The 20,584-nt window shown below is 39.6% G+C and overlaps 1 protein-coding gene across 1 annotated transcript in view; it reads left to right on the top strand.

The window, feature by feature from the left end:
• The window catches only part of CACNA1C (calcium voltage-gated channel subunit alpha1 C), a 1,395,795-nt gene that overhangs the window by 1,172,948 nt on the left and 202,263 nt on the right, over positions 1-20,584 (top strand). Inside the window, exons 31-33 of the mRNA XM_069228081.1 lie at positions 3,154-3,237; positions 3,799-3,882; positions 18,039-18,071. Coding sequence (XP_069084182.1) covers positions 3,154-3,237; positions 3,799-3,882; positions 18,039-18,071 — 201 coding nt within the window. The remainder of the gene's footprint in view (positions 1-3,153; positions 3,238-3,798; positions 3,883-18,038; positions 18,072-20,584) is intronic.

The raw sequence follows: 20,584 nt of genomic DNA, 5'->3' as shown, positions 1-20,584 counted from the left end.
GCAATCTGAGTTGGATTGGTAACTAAAAAAGAGAAATAGGCATTAAAGTTTTTTAAAGCTGTTTGGAGGAGAGGATGGGGTGCTGAGGAGAAGCAACAATGAAAGAGAGTGTGAGGGGGGGACAGCACAACATGGAGGGAGGGGTGGGAGGAAAAGGAATGGGCAAGAGAGCAACTTGGAGGGGCAGGGGAAATGTACTTGGATGTGAAAGCAAAAGGAGGAGGACACACAAGCAAGAGCATCTTGGAGGGGTCGAGATGAAACACATGGATGACCGAGAGCAACATGGAGTGCAGTAGGAGAGAAGTGCACAAGGGGACAGCTGGAGAAACAATGCACTCATAGAATGCTTAACAAGAAAAAGGTAGTATTTTAAAAGGAAGCAGTGAAGGTATAGAATCCACTCATTCAAAGTGATGGTAAAGAAGCAGCATGCGCTCCATGGAAGATACAAACACACGATTGACAAGCTGGGACGTGAATAAGGAGCATGCAAATGAGAGTGACAGGAAAGCCAACCAGTAATAACCAATGGACAGGCTACAAGCCCCTGCATGTTCTTGGTAAGCCCACAATATGTCTCACAGTAGACAGCACATGCACTGTCTAGAAGATGAGACCTAAAAAGGAGTAGGGAAATGTGCCATCTTTCTTATCCATACTACTCTTGATGACGTCTGATCACTGTATATTTATGATAGATCGTATCTCAAATCTGGATATGATGGGCTTCTGGTTATTGTTTCCATATGCTACCAGTCTTTAACCTGGTGTTGCACACTCTCCCACTGACTGTACTTTCCTGAGTGTGTGGTCAGTGATCATAGTATTTGGTTCTGGTCAGAGGTGGGAAGACAGGTAATACCTGGTTTGTGTGCCAGCTCACCAAACAGCATACACCTGTCCAATTCCTGAGTGGATTAGTATTTGAAATCTAAAGGAGAATCACCATCAGTCAGGAAATTTCCTTAGCAGTCTTGTTGATGTTGTATTTTGTAACAAAGGATAAATTGTAAATTTTGGAACAGGACCAAGGCTTGCATTTGTCCGAAGGAACATAGACAGTAGCAGCAGAAGTTGCTTTAGCCAGAACAGGTGCTTTAGATCTACCTGAGTGACTGCGGCCTCAATGGTGCCTAGAATTTGATGTTGTATCACAGTGCAAGCATATCTTCGAACTGAAATATGGATCTGTACCCATATTATACAAAAGAGGTTCAGGGAGTTTCTTCATGGGAATTGTGGTTAAGAGAAATGCTCATATGCTGCATGTCATAAAACAGGGTGATGTGGTATGGTTATACAGTGTGCTCCATCTGCTCCCTAGCCATCTCACTGGTGCTTTATGACAACATTAGTAGTGAAGACTGAAGGGGAGTGCATTTGTGACAAACATTACCTGTGTTGATTCTTCTTCATTTTGCCTTATGGTTCTCCACTTATTTTCAGGCCTAAGACATGGATATTCTTCCCATATCTTTCTGACGGACATACCTTTTGGGCTGATGCAGCTTTCACATTTGGCCTTACTATATTTTTACCCACCATCCCACCACTGTTGCATCAGCCTCTTGAACCAGAATAAGGGAAATAATGATGATGTTTTGGTTTCCAGGCGGCTCCACTGTTGACCCAAATGCCCTAGTGGACGAATATGTGACAGAACAACTAGGTCCTAAACAACTATAGCCTAAACCACTACTGCTAAACAACTAAAAAGTCTCTACAACTAAGTACTGAACAACTACTGTCTAAACAACTACTGTGCCTGAACAACAATTGCCTGAACAACTAATATATATATATATATATATATTCTAAACAACTAATAAGCCATAAAAACCAAAAAGAAAACCTTACCTTAAAAGTAGTTGTTCAGGCAATTGTTATTCAGGCACAATTGTTGTTTAGACAGTAGTTGTTCAGTACTTAGTTGTAGAGACTTTTTAGTTGTTTAGCAGTAGTGGTTCAGGCAAGTAGTGGTTTAGACCTAGTTGTTCAGGATGTTTCCCCTAGTGGACTCCTGGTTATGGCGGTATTTGTTGGTGAGCCGTTGTGTCAGCATCCATCACAATACATCCTTGCTCTTGTAGCTCTATTATTCTAAAAGGTGTGTAGGAACTACATAGAAATCAATGCACTAAGCGTGGATGTAAAAAATTAAGATTAACCTCAAATGTGTTTTGTGGTTTTGAATCTGTTGAAATTCAATTAGCGTGTGTAGTCTCTTCTCGACTTTTGCTTACAGGGTTTTTATTTGTTAACATGCTCATAAAGGTTAATGAATTGCATAATGAGGGTTACCTGTAAATGTGGGAATTAACTAACTCTGTGCCTGCTTTGCCTTATGCCCAACAACATGGTGGACCAGTCAATTGGGCAAGGTGGCAACTGTGGCTGTAATCAGGAATACAGCCAGGATGAGTAAGTTGGGTTCCATCTGTAAACACTGGAATACTCTTGGTTTGCTAAAGTCTGTCCCAGAAATGTCATTTTTATTTGTATTTTCTTCCAAAAAACAAGTGCTAGAAGGCCACTAGTGTGCTGGAATCTGAAAACTCCTACTGTTCTACACTATCAGGCATGGGCTGGGTTGAGTTAACTAATCTGAGTCCTATATGTGTTTTTTGTTTCAGGGAGCTAACAAGAGGGCTGCTGTTTATGAATTATATTATGAGCCTGTGTATCCAGGACATGAGAATAGCATTTTGCAATGCCCCGGGCTTCCATTTTTCAAACCAGAGTATAGCGGTGATTAAAATCCCTGTCTTTCACTGCACACATTTGGAGCATGGGGTTCATGCAATGAGCAGCAATGGTCTCCCTGAAACTGCCTTGCCTCCTTAATTGAGAGGTCAAGAAAAAGATGTCTTTTACAGATACTTTTCCATTTACAGACCTAATCAGAGACGATAAGTTAAATACGATTTGCAACCAATTTCCCAATGCCCCTTTCCAGTTTGGGAAAACGCTGAAGCTGGTTTGAGGATGGAAGGCCAGATAAGCTTTACAGTCGCATCCCAAATAATCTGGTGCTCTACGGTGGCCCTGCTGCTGCTGCTGATGATGCTGATGGTATTGTTGCATTTTTGTTTTGTCTGTCTAACATTACTTTTTAATCCCTCACCCTGCCTTGCCCCCTTCCTTATGTAGGGTTACTTTAGTGATCCCTGGAATGTTTTTGACTTCCTCATCGTAATTGGCAGCATAATAGACGTCATTCTGAGTGAGACCAATGTGAGTATAAATGATCTACCTGCAGGAAAAAAAAAACTCCGTACCCCAACCTCTCTTTCTTTTTTTCCTTGGTTCTCTCTCACACTCTCTCAATCTCTCTTTCTCCTGATCTTTTTTTTTCCTGGTCATGCTTCCACTGATTCTGCTACGTCGTCGTCCTCCTTCTCCTCCTCCCTAGGGGTCTTGGTCCCACCGCCCAGTCCATGTGGCTGCAATGAAATGCCACTGAGTTGGGTTAGCAGCTAACTTTTTTACCCACTTTCCGACAAGGGTAGCTGTGTTTCTCAGGGTCACGTTGCAATAAACCAGGCTTCCTCAGTGCTCGCCACCATGAAATGTTGCAAAACAAAAAAATACCAAAAAAAGGTCTAAGCAGCAGCAGCAGCTGGTACTATACAGTGGTAAGAGTTGAGTTATATGCCCACATAACCTCTTTCTTTTCTTATTTTATTTCTCTACTCTGCCCTCTTTCATGCTTTTTTTTTTCTTTTTCCCCTCCTTTCCCCCCTTTCTCTCTCTCACCCCCACCCTTTTCCCCCCGGCTCCTCTTGCCACATGCAGCACTATTTCTGTGATGCATGGAATACATTTGACGCCTTGATTGTTGTGGGTAGCGTTGTTGATATAGCAATCACCGAGGTGAACGTAAGTAACCGGCATCTGTACATGATTGTGCCTGCACCTCCACCCCGTTTGTCCTTTCCCTGAGTTGAATTTTCTTTTAATTTTAGTTGAGCCATTTTTCACTTTGTCCTCTTTTTTATTTTTGTTTGTTTAGGGATGGCATATTTTGTTTTATACCTAGGGACAAGTTAGGAATTTCACTGTTGCATCGTCTCTTTCCTTCACAATTCTCCTGCCATGTGTGAGACTGTATAGCAGGATGGAGCCGAGGGCAAAGGAGAGTTTCAAATGCGTCCACCGCAGAGAAAAGCCTGCGTGAGGAGTTGCATTCATGGAATACCACAACCCACACAATGGAAGATGATGTGGTTTCATGGCTGATGCACTGAGCTGTGATTTTGGAGTTTCAACTGAATAGGTGTTCCAATCTTCCAGTGGGAGACTTTCAATATTGCTATATCTCCCTGTGGCTCAGCTTAAAATTATGAGCACCCAAGTTCCACTTTATGATGAAGATAGCATTTTGTAATTATGGTCATTCATTACTTTATGAAAAATAGGAATGTATGTGTATGTATGCATGTGTGTGTGTGTGTGTGTATATATACACACACACACACACATACACACACACACAAACACATCTTTACACACACATGCACATAATTATCTGCAGTATATACATTGAGAGAAAAACAAAGTAATAAAAACCCATTTTTGGAAAATCAAATTATCAAAAACCCATTCAGTGGAAAACAAATTAATGAAAAGTGTCATTTGGTTGAATATATTAGAATCAGATATAAAAAAACAATACTGATTAACTAAAACAAGTTTACAAAAATCCTTACTTTTAAAATCCGGGTGAGCAAACAGAATTTAAATTTTAAGAACAGCATTGTTAATACTAAAGCAGAAAAAAGATATGAAAGACAAAGGTAGAGGGGGAAAGAGTAGGGAACAGGCAAGCAGAAAGACAATCGTACAGAATGACACCCTCTTTCCCCCAAAAAATGAAAAGATTGAGGAAGGAGGATACAAGATACATTTTAAAAATGGGTGAGGGAAGGAGGTAAGAGATGCCCTCCCCTCTTAAAAAATAAGGGGAGAAGAGAAGGTATGTGTGAGACGGAAGAAAAGCAGTGAATACTGAAGGCAATTTTGACAGTAACTTCTCCTGATCACGAAAATATGATAAAAAGTGACTGGCCGCCCAGTAACAGGATGTTGATATTGAAAGGAGGTGAAGTCACTCGGATCTGTGAAAGTTATATGTAAAATACAGAATACATTTTTAAAATTCATGGCATTTACACCTAAAAACAAAAGCATTTAAAATAAAAATTTTGAAAAACGTCATTCTATGAATTCATTTCTCATAAATGGTAAATTTCATTCCACTTGGCAATTTCAACTAAATGATTTAGAAAAAATTATTTCACAGAATTGGTATTCTAAGAGTCAGATACAGCCATGTACAAAATAAAGGAATTGGTTATGGTAGCACAGGTGGTTTGTAGTAGGTTGAGTAAGGTAAGATATGAGGAATGATGTAAGTGTACAGGAATGGATTAAGGAAAAAGTTAAGTTTAAGATTGTTGTAAATTAGGGAAGGGATAAGGAAGTGGGTAAGAGGTTAGGTTAACTTATGGTGTCTGATTAGGGTTAGGATACAGTAGATGATTATGTAAGAGAATATGTTACGGTTAAGGTGGAAATAGAGGTTGGTAGTATGATTTGGACAATGGCTGGGGTATGGTCAGATTAGGGTTTGGTTTAGAGTTAGAGCAATGGAAGGAGTGGTGGTGTATATAGGGTGGGGAGAAGGGCGTGATACAGAGAGGAAGTATGTGTATTTTCCACATAAAATGCACATAAAATGACTGAAACAACACTGTGTAAAGGGAGAAACGTTACGTTAAGGAGTGAGTAACAGGGTTAGGTTAAGGGGGTAATATATGTCTATGTTCAGTTCTCAAATATAGCAGTAAAAATGGGGTTTGTTACCTTTACTTTTCCATTTTTTTAAAATTCTGCTTTATGTTTTGTTTTATGATATGTTAAATGCCATCCACATTAGTGTAAACACAAGTAAAGTCAAATAAAAACACTCACTTTTTTCTCTGCCTAGAAGACTAATGTTTTTACCTTCAACACTGGTACCAACCCATCATATAACTTGTGTCATAGTCACACTCACACTACTTTGGGCTTGCTCAAATATATATCTCTACTAACAAATTCTGAATAATACACACTCAGACTGCCATTAACACAGATGGGCTTGACACAGATACCAAATCCACAAGCCCATGAATACACACAGACTTGTCTTTAAACCCATGAGCACACCCACAGGTGCCTGTGCACTTTACTTCAAAGGTATTGACATTTGTATACAAATTTAGACACACCGCCTACCTTGTTAACAAAAATCCATGCACCACTCCATCGTAGACATACATGTACAGGCTATTACCACATGTAAATTATTGTTGCTGCATATTTTTCCTACATTCACACCAGCTTTAAATACAGAGGGCCTGATTCACAAACTGCACTTTGTAGTAAGTTATATAGTACTACAGCAGTACTACAAAATGTATTTCAAAGTGTTATTCACAAACTACACTTTTGTAGCAACTTACACATGTAGCTTAAACTTTTGTAATAAATTGCAATTTTGTGGTACCTTAAATGTGTAGTATACCATTTTGTAGTAATTCACACTTTTGTAGTAAGTTGAGCACTACACATAAAGGAAGTAATGGCTTAAAACAAAAGCCTATAGGATATAATGTTAAATGAAATTAGATTAAAAATAGTTACAATATAAATATAATTTAACATTAACTGTAAACAAATGTACAATGATAAACTATTAATATCCTATTTGTAATTTCAAACATAATGTAACATTACATGTTTTTACAAATATTACATTAATTTGAATTAATTCTATTCACAATTTTTAGCACTTATTAATGTATATCAATTAATTTAAGGTGGAAATGTATCTTTTTTAACTTCAGAAAAATAATTAGAATGTAATATTTTTTCATTAATTAAAGTTTTAATTAATAATTAATTTCATAGTGCTGTAGCATTTGTTCTCTTTTGTTCTACATTTAAAGTAAATGCATAACATTAATTTACATTAATATTTAACATAAACATATTTTTAATATTTGTTTCAAGATAAAAAAAATTTTTTTTGTTTTCCTTATACTTTACCATACCTAGACTCTAAGCTGTGACTTTGGAGTCTCCCTTTGACGAAGTGCAGGAAACACTATTTACCTTAAAAATAAATAATAAACATATTTATGTTGAATATTATTGACAATTCATTTTCTGTATGTACTTTAAATGTAGAGCAACATAGAATGAATGCTACAGCACTATTAAATTAATTTTGAATTAAAATTTAATTGGAAATATTGTTTAATTAAAATGTATTTTTCAGAAGTTTAAATTAAAGAAAATTCTCAATTGAAGAAATTTTGTTTTTTAATATACATTAATAATTATTAAAAGGTATGCATATAGTTAATTAAACGTATTGCAATTTTAATAAAATGTAATGCTACATTACATTTTAAATAATAAAATAGGTGCATAAATGTTATAATTAAACAGCAAATATGTACTATTTCTATACATTTTAACATATTTGTTTGTATTTCTAACTTTTTCAAATAATTTAAATTAATTTAGCATTATTTCCTTTAGGATTTTATTTTAGGTCCCTACCCCCATTATTTTCTATATGAAGGTGTTGCCGTATCAGTGCATGTATCCATATGTAGTGCTGCATTACAAAAGTGTAAGTTACTACAAAAGTGCAGTTTGTTAATACCAAATAGTATTAAATGTAATCAAAAGTTTAGACTTACAAACGTAAGTTACCTTTGTGAATCAGGCCTTTGTCTTACATACATTCCCTGCACAGGCCAACATACACCAAGTACTATCCTCCTTTGTGAGGTCTCACAGTGTAGGAAGAACTGAATGGCGAAATGGAGAGTCCTGTGCAAAATAATACCAACTTTACACTCTTATAGAGCAGATGCTTACAAAGTGTGTTCTATAAATTGTCTTTTGACCTGATGTAGGTGCAAGTGAAATAACGATCTGATGAGAAATGAATGACCAATATTTACATAGCTGCCACATCAAGTCGACTGCAAAGTACTAAGTGTACAGCTTGATGTTTGATGTCATGGCCATGCAGTGTACTTCGGATGAAACAGTTTGTAAAATGATGAAATGGGACTCATGATTTTGATTCAAAAGCCAGTGTTTTCACCCAATCAAAACATGATATCAGGATGTTGGCACGAAGCGAAATCAGTAATCCAAAGATGGCATCCTCATCAGCTGTCACTCCACTTAGACACCTCAGAAGCACTTGTGAGCGGACGTGAGCCAGAATTCCCTCATCTCTTCTAGAAATAGAGTCCTCTTTTTATACACCCTCTGACATCTTTCTGTCAGCAAGAACATAACTAAGAGTGTCTCTCATCCTTCATCCATTGGAAGCTTGTGTTGTGGAAGAAGGTTTTGGCTTCACTTTAATGATCGGTCTTCTGGTGTACTAGTGTGATCACGCATTAAGGTCTAACGGTGACCCGTAACCAGAAACTTTATGAACATATCTGGCCACAGCCCTGATTATAACTTTATGATTTGTGCTCTGGCATGGGTTTGGCACCATCTAAAACATGCGGTAATGTCAGCAGCTTTCAACAGACACGTTATGTTTCTCTGGTTAACCTTGCTAATTGAGGTTCAAATATGATTTTGTGAAGTCCACAGTAGACATGGACATCAAGAGAGATCAAGAATTTATAAAATCAAAAATAAAATCTCTTATTGAACATGATGTACTACAAAACAGTCTCTTTCTGAGATCTGCCTAAGAAGAGATCACCAGACCCCGGCCATTTCATGTTTGTCTTAGACTCGGTTCTTTGTAAAAGAAAAACTGTCAGTGAGTTGGCATGGAAGAACACGACAAAACAGAATTTCAGATTTTCCCATGAAATCACCAATGCCTTCGTCATCAGTAACTGTGGTGCTCAAAATGTGGGTCAGTCGGAGCTTGAATCAGGCTGTGCCAGAGGGATGCTGTGTCCCTCGTTAACCCAAGTAACGGGTCTGCTAGGATACCACAAGGGCAAACCTGAAATGGCATTAGCAGCTGACAATTCATTCCATGTATGTGACATTTTCCTCTGAGACATTTACTATTGGAGAATCCAGATATTTTAAAGCGAACATCAGGTCTTCATTGGAAATTGTTTGCTGGGACTAACTTGAACCAGTTGTCCCATTGGGCATAACATGACCTGGAATTGGTGTCAGCTGTAAACGGTTAGCCCGCTTGGCATTTAATTCTTTTTGTAATGACTCCCCGTGACTACCCTCTGCCGGGATATACAGCTGGGCTGAAGCTCTACTGTAGGGCAGAACCTTCCAACAGCCACGATCGTGTTTTTGAAGTATCAGAGAGTGATACTGCAAGGCTTCCTAGTAAAAGTTTGCAGATCCACTTCCATTGCCCACTAACCACAGAATGCACTCTATATTGGATGGAACCATTAATCAGATACAGGTACTGAGCCCTTGTCCAACTCTCATAGCTTGAACGAGCAACCAGCTGTCTTTACCTGTTCAGCTGCACCTCGCCTTGTGCCTTCTCCTGCTATACAGTTCGTATGGGTTTTTTGCACTGTCCCCTTGTTAACTGGCATGTTTAAATTATCTCTAGGCACCCCCTGCTAGTAGTTCCCTACAGTTGAGCGAATCACAGCATAGAATGTTTGCACTGCCCTTTGCTACTCCTTCCAAGTTAAAGGAATGATTATATTAGTGAGGCTTGCACTCTTCCCACCCTCTACCCCTTGCACGTATCTCTTTGTAGACTAAGGGAATGCGTGTGTGCCTCTGTCTGTGTGTTGTTCTGGAGTCATTGACATTCTGTGAGTGTGCACTCGGTTCTGATCTTCACAGCATGCTTCACCTCCACAGCCCGTTGGCTGGGGTGGACCTGAAGGCGTCAGGCCAGTGACTGTTCTTCATTTTAATGCCATGCAGTTCACACAGAGTGCCAGCTCCCATGAGATACTTCACCCCTCTGCCATGGTCCAGCGGACAGCTATTTTATGTTTTATACATTTCTCCTTCGCAAAGTCCTGTCTGTTTCCATTGACTTGGAGCCTTCTGAAGAGGGCTGGAGTTCATTCTGTTAAACTGCAACCAACTCAGGCAAAAGGGGCAAGGTTTTGGCAAATTTTACCTTCCTTCGGGCAATGGGGCCACCAACCCTTAGGATTTAGGGCCACCAGCAAGGTTGAAGAGGTGCTTAAGTGGTGGCTCATAATTCACCCAGGTTCATGATCGCAGCAGGTCTTGCTTAAAGTGTGTATGTGGTCTTGTTACCAGTTGATGTGTGTGGCATCTGCTTCATTGAATGTATTGACAGGAATGATTGTGTTAGTATGTGGGTTGTAGTTCCATTCCTGACATACCTACTTGTATTTGTGTACCGATTGTATATGTTGGTAAGGGTAAGTTCTCTATCTGTTTTATTCTTGTTTGGACTTTGTGTGTTCAAATTACTATATCTTCTGGTGTCAAGGTGCCAGTGTGCTTGTGTAGTGTCAAGTTGAAGATCAGTAAATCATCTATTCAGTGTCTTTTACTTGCTAGCGTGTGTGCAGTCACACTCTCTTTCTGTGAAATTGTGAATGTGTTATTTAGGCCGCCTGGTTATTGAGTTCTTTATGTGCTGAGGTGTGCTTGTAAGTACTTGTGCGGGTTAGCATCCCCGTATTGGATTTTCTGCCGTGAGTCTGTGGTCAATCCGTTTGGTTGATATTACAGAAATGCAAGTGCTGGTTCTTCTGGAGTTTGTTAATATCAGTGATTTGCTGGTGCGAGCTTTTCATTTGTATGAGCTTGTTGTGCGAGTGCTGACTCTGCTTCTGTGTGTGTCTACTTGCATGAATCTGATAGCATAGGTGAGCTTGTTAGGCCTTGTTGTGTGTTCACCTCGATCCCCTGACTCAGAATCCCTGGTTCTGGAGAATCCTATTTCTGGAGGAAGTATTATTCCGTAGAACAAGTAATCTATTTATCTAGGACAAACTTATTGTGTGGTGTGCATTTTCATATGTGAACTTCTTAATATATATGATGCATCTACCTGTGTGAGCTTACAAGCATATGTTCTTACTGATGTCTTTGTCTTTTTGAATGACATAACTTCTTGTTCTTCTTGCTTGAGATTGTGCTCATTTTGCTCATTTAAACTTTATTTCAGGCATTATATATTGCTTTTTATCTCTTGTTTGAGTGTGTTGTTCTTCCTGTGTGGTATTGCCACCTGTGCATGTGTTTGTTTTGTTTCCTGGTGTCAGCTTGTTCTAAGTTGTTTTGATCACATACTCGTGTATGTGTGTGTGTCTGTGTTCTGATCATATTTGTGTGTGTGTGTGTGTTTCCCGCGCTCATTTTGTTAGGATGAATTTACAAGTGGTGTTTCTTTTACTGGCATCATTTTGGTTTATGTAGAAATGTGTTTTTTGTGGCTAGTGAGATGACTTATGTGTGTCTTATCCTTTGTGTAGGCGTTTTCATGTATTTTTGTGAACTTGTCTGAATGAGTTTGTACTGAAGCAGCGTGAGTTTGTATTTTAGTGCTTTTATGCTCTGAAAGCTTTGTAGCATATGTGCCTTCCTGGATGTGAGCTTGTTCAGGAGTCCTGTCTGTCTTTGGACATATGTGTGCTCTATGTGCTTTTTATCAAAAATATTACTAGATATTTTGTATCCAGTTAATTTCCCCGATTCCCAAATCAGGAGGAATTATCTATACCTATTTGTAAGCTCTTCTTAGTCGTTTGAAATATAATTGTTTGTGTGAAGTGGTTTGTATGCTTTCTTTGCTTGTGTTAACATGTTTGTATAACTGCCCGATCTGTTTGTGTGTGCTTAACGTGAAGTGTGCGCTGTGTATTTAGGTGTGAGTTTATGCCTGGGCTGCATCCCGTTTTGGGTTTGGATTTGAGTTTATATGTCAGTGCTGTCTGTTTTTGGCATCCTGAAGTGCTGTATTTGCTTTTATGATGCTATTTGCATGTAGACGTTTTCTGGTTATGCTGACGTGCTGCTATATATGTGCAGTCTGCTTATGCAGGTGCTTGGCCCGCGTCAGGTTTCGGCCCTTGTCGGAACATTCAATCTTGTGGTTTTATTTCATTGAGTGACTTGGTATTTTGTGTTTGGGTGCTGACTGTGCTCGGTTAAGTACACATGTTGGTTGTGCCTACTTTATTGCACGTTTTGCGTGCTTCTGGGCGCTTCTGTACCTGTGCGTACTTGTTAGCATCTCTGCTTATGCACTATTCTTTGTGTGCTGTACTTTTGTGTGATTGCTTTTGATTTATAAACTGTCAGTTCTTTTCAATACTGCAATTCACCTGCTTTGAATGTGCCTGTGTGTGATCTCTTATCAGGTCACTTGTATGTGCCTTCTGCGTACATGTGTGAGGAAGTGAGGTGCTTCTGCGTGTAAACACATGAGGTCAATGATTGTTCGTCCTCTCATCCGTTGGTGCGCAGGTGAAAGTTATTATGGGTGTTTTTTGCAGTGACTTTGCAGGAAGTGTGGCTCCGGCCCATAATGCCATTTTGACTCCTGTATTTCATTCATGTAGGAGTTGTCGTATTTCCAGTAAATAAGACTGGCAAACAAATCACCAGCCTTTGGAAATGCGAGGGCCTTCTCAGGGGTAGAGGAGGGAATGGAACAAAAAGGGAGAGCTGTTGTACTGCTGGAGCAGCTCAGCGTCAGTTGTTGTCAGGAAGAGCAAGTGGTGTGAATGGGAAGCAGTGTTTTGTCAGCATCTAACCTGCCTGTTCAGAATGTTTCAAAGACTTGGGGCCATATGTACTAAAGCATTTTCACATAGACACAGAATAGGTAAAATCCTTTGGCACATCTGGCCCTAGGTTCGATCCTGTGCCAGGTACATGTTTCTCTCTGTTGCACTAAAGATGGTTATGCAGACTTGCGGCACTTTTATACAATGAGAAATGTTTCCTGGAGTGTACAACAGACACAGATAGCAGTGATAAACTGACCCTGAACTCCTGTAGCATTTGTTACATTATGCAGCAGCACACTAGGCTTGGCTGCAGTACTGTCTCAGTGAAGGGATCTGGGAAGTATCGCTTTTTCAGTGATGGGTTTCGATTTGTACCCGAGGATTGCTTCTGCCACAGGGATGGGTGCCACCCGTTGGTCACTTTGCACTGATTGCAATCTTATGGGATTCCAACAGACTTCATTTCTCCACTCTACTTAAGCCCTTGAAACTTGTTTGCGTTACACCTACCATTTTGCACAATTATAATGTGGGTCATATATTTTTTTTTTACCTGGATTTCATTTCAGACAGTGCTGATGGCCCCAAACCCATGGAAATTTAAGCTTTCAAAGATCCCCTTTTGGATGACTGGGTAGCATGATAAACTTTCTTTGGCCTTGGCTCCCAGTAAATGGAAACCGCCCCCTTGTACAACTGTCCCTTCGAATCGCACTGCTAGCTGGACGACACATACATCTGTTTATATGAAAGGCGACTACTCCAGAAGTATGTTCCCTGATGTCTCTGTAGGGAGGATGTCAACAGAGCATTTCTATATGAAAAGAATTTCTTCTTCTTACCTTTGCTATCTTTCCCTTCTGTACCAGAGTTGCCCTTCCTCTTTCCATTTTCCTCACAACCACTGTCCTCTTTCGCTCCTCCCATCACTCCGAGGCCTTTATAATTTCCTCATTCTTTCCATCCGATCTTTTTCTCCTCCTAATTTGGCCTTGACTTCTTGCATACTCTTTCGCCTTATATATTTTTCTTCCAGTAATTTTCCTCTGTGTTTTTTACCTTTTTGCCCCCTACTCCTTCATCATCCTCACCATTGTTTTTTGTTGTGTGTGTTCTTTCTGTACGTTTGTACCCACTTTCTTGCCTAGTCTTTTTTATTCGAAACTCCAAGACCACTGAACTCTCTTTTTTTTTCAAATTTCACCATTCCATATTATTTGTTCCTTTCTTTCCCCTCCTTTCCACTTTTGGCTCTCCCAGTACCCATTACCCTGTCATTCTGTTTTCCTTTTGCCTAGCATCCTGAATTTGACCATTGAATGACATCATTTTTAATTTTCTCTTCCCAATCATAGTGTTTACTCTATTTTTCTCTAACTCCTCAAAGTTCCCTTCATTCTAGGTTTCCATTCTCCTTCCCTTGTTGTTTCTCAGCTATTGTTCCTGTCTTTTCCCCAACATTTGGTTCTATTTTCCTTAGCTTCCAAGCTATCATTTCATTTGCCACTTTTTCTTTCAAATTCCATTATTCTTGTGCTTGTTCATTTATCCTTTCTCCTTTCCCTTCATTTTCTCTCATGCTTTTAATGTTCCCACTTTCTGGTTTATGTTCCCTTTTCACCATTAACTTTCCTCTAAATTCTTTTTTCCCTCCTGCCTCTTCTTTCTGTTACTATATTGCTTTTCTGTGGTCCACGTCTGACTTTTCCCAGTATTTCAGATGTCAAATCTTTATTATTGTACCTTTTATTGTTACTGTTTTCATTACCTTTGTTTTTCCTTCATCTCTTACCTTTCTATTTGATTTCATTTAATTCCTTAATCATGAAATCTATTTCCTATTTCTTTCCTACTCAAATTCTCCCTCTCTCATGTTTAGGCTTATTTTGCTGAGGTGCTTCTGCTCATCGTGCTTTGTCTTCTTCTAGCTTCCTTTTCTCTTCTCTATGATCACCACCCCTTCTCCTGAATTATCTTATAACTTCAGTGTCTATTCTCTGGTATAATTAAATGTTTTGATCTTCTTTTGCAAAACTGCAAAGTATTCAAACACAGAATACTATGCAAACAGGATATGTGCCCCCCCCCACTAATGGGTACAAGGATGGGTTGAAGGAGGACACAAGTTACCTTTTCCTTAGTTCAGTCTTTCTCTGTCTTCGTGTATGTCCATTTGTCTGTCTGTCTTTTTGGTTGTTAGCTCCCAAGCCCTTCGCTGGCTGCTAAAGTTCTGCCATCAGTGCACCATGGGCATAAATTATTTTAGACCTACAGTCTAGAAACACACACATATTAAGTTAAATCAGGATAGCTTTACGTATGCCAGTGAAGAGGGTCTTTGACATCCTAACCTAGAGCTTTCTTGAACTTATTTTATTTATTTTCTTTTGGATTGTGATTTACACACGGGGTAAATGCATATGTTGCCCCACTCTCCAGCTGTGGCTTCCACATGTGTATGACTCACAGGTGAGCTTCTTAGAGTAGGTACTTCCTGGCCCCAAAACTGTCTTTCTTTCTAAATACCTGGATGGTGTCCTGATTGGAAATTTGGGCTGCTAAAGTTCAGTGAATGAATCCATAGCATTTTTCAATTGCCCAAAACTTCTCAGAGGTACTTGTTTCCGTTTTGAGAACCCTATCTGCAAATGAAGCAGGGCCAGCCCTACTGACAAAAATTAGCCAGTATCCCTATTATTGTTAGCAACTCTTTTCAGCATTGAGTTCTACATCCACATATGTTCACACATGTTAGTCCTACAAGTAGCAGGTAGTACCGGGAACCTTTAGAGATGAAGCGGGCAGAATACAAGTGGGTGTGGGTGGCAAGGCTCTGCTAGTACCAGAAGCTTTTACTCTCCCATTTCTAATTCTCAGACTGAAATTTGAGTCAAAGATGGCAAGACAGAAGCAGCAGCAGCCAAGGGGCGGAGCCGCTGGTGTGCCGTTCTAAATGTTCAGCCTGTATGGTGTTATTCACTGATTGTGCCCCATTCTGCTGGATGATGTTACCGTAGGTACTTTCTTCCAGGTGACAAGAAAAAACATAATTGAGCTCTGTACGGTTTAATGGTTCTTCCTGCTGCCTTCAAGGTGCATCTTGTTCTTTCTTCTGGGATATCACAAGGGTCCCAGTTCATACATTCACAAATGATCGCAGCAGATAATACTAGATATAATGCTGTTAATTGAGAGCTGCATAGACACTGCTAAAATGTACTATGGCATATAAATAGTGAGTATTTGCACATGTACCCAGTGTTTTTTGCAATCGTGCATATGCACATGTATTCAAGTGTGTCTTTGTATGTTTTTGCATGCTTCTGACTGACTTTGTAAATGTGCTCAAGTGTGCGTGCCTCAGTGTGTCTCACTTTAATAGGCAAAGGTATTGACCAAATCTATTTGCTAGAAACTAATTGCACACTTAAAAGCACTAGTGTCTTCCTGACTTATGCACAGACATTTTTGGCACTTCCGAAAGCCGCATGTTAGCAGCAGTACTCTCTTCATAAAACGCTATATTTTATACAGGTTATACTTAAGTTTACATCCTGCCTTATATTCGGGCGTGGTGGTTTGTCTAATGAAGATACGGCAGAAGGAGAGGAATCTTTAAACCGTACAGAACAAATTTAATTTTGATGTACTGTCAATTATCAGTTTTAAAGAGATAACAAAGGCAAACTAACGAGTTTTGATGTTTCTTATCTGCAAAATACTAGCTTTCTAGAGTTTGGTCAGTACTGATGGTCATCTAATTAATATACTCCTTCACAAAAAGCTGAGCCATATATATGACCAACACCATTCTAAATCCTTTTGTCCTGTAAAGCACATTAGCATGAATATAAGCTAGATAAAGGTCCATAAATCACTGTTTTAGTGTCAGGAGTGAATGTGAAGGAATATCATATGCCCCTTAGTTATTAAAATAAGATAAGTTTAAAATTTATACTTGTCATCACTTTTAGTGGCTTGTCACATGGAAGGCACTACAAACACAATGATGAGCTCTTGAAAGGCTAAAAGTCCCGTTGTAGATGGAACACTTACCTGGGAGCTGCACACCTATCAGCCCAGTCTGTTCTGAGAACTCTACCCTGTAGTTAAAGGCATAAACACCACTTTGAGATCTGAATTATAGAGCTTCTGTTTTATCCACAGTGCTCCAATCTGAAGCTAGGTGATATCCGGTTTCTTCTTGTCATTCTGGCCTGGGTGAAACGAAAGGATTTTGCATTATAATATAACTTAATTCTGTATTAAAAACATTTTTGGGAAAAAAACACTTCCCTCACCACCAACTTCACAGATCCTAAATAGGATTGATATAGGCACCCCTGTTTAATTCAGTAATATACAAATCCACCAATGAGCACGTAACTGTGTACAACAGAATTGAAAGTCATTTGCAAAAGAAATCTTCCAGATATACTACTTGCTCCCTGTCCCTTTTATATATTTGGACAAATTAATAAATTGTTGCAGTATTGTTCATGCTTTGTGTGTGAACTAGAAAAAAGTTAGCGGCCAGCAAGAAATGTTTAACTTCTTAGGCCTTTCCCTTTGGAGGTTTGTACTTACCGATCAGAGGTGTCTTGCATCTGCCTAAAAAGTCCAGATCCATGCCAAAGAGTCATTCTGTGAGAATGATTTCCATTTAAATAAATTGCATGTAAATTTATCTTGTCTCAATATCCTGAAAATCTGGCATAAATCTGGCCTTCGTAGACCCAACGTTGGACATTCTAGCTACTATACAGTTGAAGAACATCTTAGGTGAGTCAGAATTTTCAATGGAAAGTACATTTATAAATAACAAAGATTCCAGTAAAGAGCCCAAGTAAATAAACACAGAATCATGAAATAGTAAGGGTACAAATGGATTTGTTTCCCAACTGAATACTAACCTTCCCGCAGCCGGTAATCGTTATGCTGTGAAGGAACTCATTAGGGTCCCCAGGAGCGGCTCGGCCTGCACTGTAGAACTTTGTACTAGCGATATCCTTTGGAAGATGTGCATTGGAAGACTTATTACTCTTAACTGTATGCCACTTCTTTGAGTTTAGTTGATGTTTGAACACTAAATAAATCTCATCATTAGTGACCAAATTAGGCGGGGATCTAAGGGCTAAGGAAAGATATGTACCCAAGTCAATTTTTCTGTTGTTGTGTTGTTCTTTTTTTCTACCCACCATCTTGTTGCTTGTTTAGACCTAGTAATTGGGACACTTCTTTGGAGACTTAATACAGCTTATTTCTGTCTGCCTTTCTTTAAAGCCAGCTGAACATACCCAATGTTCTTCCTCAATGGTAAGACCACACCCAACAGTGCACTCTCTCACCATGCCTCTGACACACAACCTCCCCTCTCTCACTGAACCTCTAGCACACTTTGCCGCCCTCCACCCGCTCGCAGGGTGGGCATTTTATTTTCTGTGTAGGCTTAGCCTATTGTTTGCATGTAGCTGCGGTGTTGTGCATTTTGTGGTGAGTCTGGTGCCCCAGAACTGTGCATTTGATGTGTATTTGTACTGTATTTCTTGTGCATCCCAAGCTTTCTTGTAATAACTGACCTCTTGTTGTGTCGCTTAAGGAACTACCAGGAGAGATCCAGAACCGTGAAGGTATCCCGCTGTTAACGCATGGCACTGATCAATTGGTAAATGGGTCTACCGGGTTTATCTAGACACATGCTGGTTCTCTAGACCCAGTGCATTCTGGGAGTTGTTATTAGTTTGAAGGAGAAGTCCAGCTATATTTAATAATGTCCATGATTCATAAAGGACATCTTGTGCTGTTGTTGCTAGTAATGTGTTCTTCGGGCTACATGGGACCCTCTTGCTGTGTTGATGGCTCAGGAAAAGCTGCATAACTAGTAAACACTGATGAGCTCAGAAATAAATACTTCTCAGTACCAACTAATTGCAAGTTTGAAAATCTCTTGCTGCAAAGAAGGACGAGATGAGTTAGCACCATTAGTATTACTGCCGTGGGGGAAGTGCCTTAGCATTCTTTTCATTGAACGCAGTCAGCCAGCTCTGACTGCACTGTTCCCTGTCGCCAGACCATAGATCAAGAGCTTTAAAAAACCTGTACGTGCTCTACCTTTCCTAAATCTAGTTATATATTTGGAACCATTCTATTTATACGAGGGAGCTTATGAATAAAGATCTAGACCAGCTTAATCCAGGGGAAAACTGAATAGATGATGACTCCTTAATGTAAACTTACTTGTAGCCGAAGTAAGGACAGACATTATTCTCATGTTAAATACCTTTAAGTAACAATGAAATTGTACAAAACCATCTATAGCCTCCAAGGACCAATGTTTTTTAAATCTGCAAATGGTTGTCTGACTACAGATTCTATAGACACTAGAGATAACCAATATGTATTTGGGCACTTTATATATGCATTGCCCCACCACTCTCAGAGAAGAAACGTGTATTGAGAAATAATTTGTTACTGCAACCAAGCAAGTCCTTAGGCTACCTGACATGGCACTGTACATATTATGATCAATAGGCCTTTCTGATATGGGACTGGACTTTCACAAATTGCAGCATATCCGAGATTTCAGCCTGTTTTAGGGGAGGTTCTAAAGTTAAATGATGTTACTCAAAAGGAGTACAGAACATTTGCTGATCAGAGAACCTTGGTTAGTGGCAGGATGCTCGAGACCCACTTCTAAGGAACAATTGCGGACTAACTTCATGATGATCTAAGATAGGCATTCGTTGATGTTCATTCCTTCTTGCATAATGGGCATCCAAAGCCAATGTTACACAAGTCCATTCTTGGGAGGATACTCTTCTCCAGAAGCGAGAGCCCAGTTTATAGTGTCCCGAAGAGTAATTCATGTTTGATAGAGTGCTTTTGTTCAGAATCTCCTTCACTAAATCCCACTCGCTCTCTTGCCCAGGGATGGTAGCGACTGCAAATAAGATGCTGTGCGCATTCATTGCCAACTCTGAAAGGGACACATCAGCAAGTGCCTTGATACCCTATCGGCTGATTAGCCGCACTTTATAAATCCTGATTGATTGATTGATTGATCTCCTACCAATAGTCCACTTATTGCTTTGTCCATAAATAGCACTTGTGGTGTTGTCTACAAGGATCTACACTTGTTTGACCATCTTTAAGTACAACTGGTGCTACAAATATCCTTAAGGGTTTTTCTTTCCATAGGTCTGCCTGCAGATTGGTCTCATCCTGCACCAGATCCCACAGGTGTCCCAAATACGAGAGCACTTCTAGTTTGAATTAACAGCGAGCAGACTCTGGAGAGGCAGCTTGAGAATGTGACCTCTTTCCTCAAAGAAATCATTCATTTCCCATCTATGCAAGAATTTAACCTGTCAGTGGAACATCTGCCAAGTCTTATAAACATTCGAACCAGATGGACATGCTATGGCCACCCGCTTAGTTTTGCAAGTGTGGGTTGTGTTTTTTTCCCATTGCCATTGTCATCTGCCATTTTCATGGACACTGGCAGAGCTTCCACAAGCAATTTTACAATGACCATGTCACCAGGGAACTACTGTAGTCCCTTTGCAGTAATGGCTCTCAAAGTGTCATCATGTAAGCTGTGATAGAGGAGGGTGTACAGACATAAAGTGTAGCTAGCTTTCTCTACCCCAAAAACAGGTATAGGCTTGTATAGCAGCAAGTGTCAGCTCACATATATGGTGCCTTGCAGTGTAACCCTGCCACTGAGCAAGAAATATTGCAAACCAGGATTTGGTGGGTGTTCCCCCTCTGAATGAGTACATGGAGACATGTTCAGCCAACTCTAAGGCACGAATAGATTGGTTGCTTTA

Source organism: Pleurodeles waltl, chromosome 4_1 (assembly GCF_031143425.1).
Source record: "Pleurodeles waltl isolate 20211129_DDA chromosome 4_1, aPleWal1.hap1.20221129, whole genome shotgun sequence".
Lineage (NCBI taxonomy): Eukaryota > Metazoa > Chordata > Amphibia > Caudata > Salamandridae > Pleurodeles > Pleurodeles waltl.
Note: the sequence above shows the minus strand (reverse complement) of the source record. Positions and strands in the feature narration are given on the sequence as shown.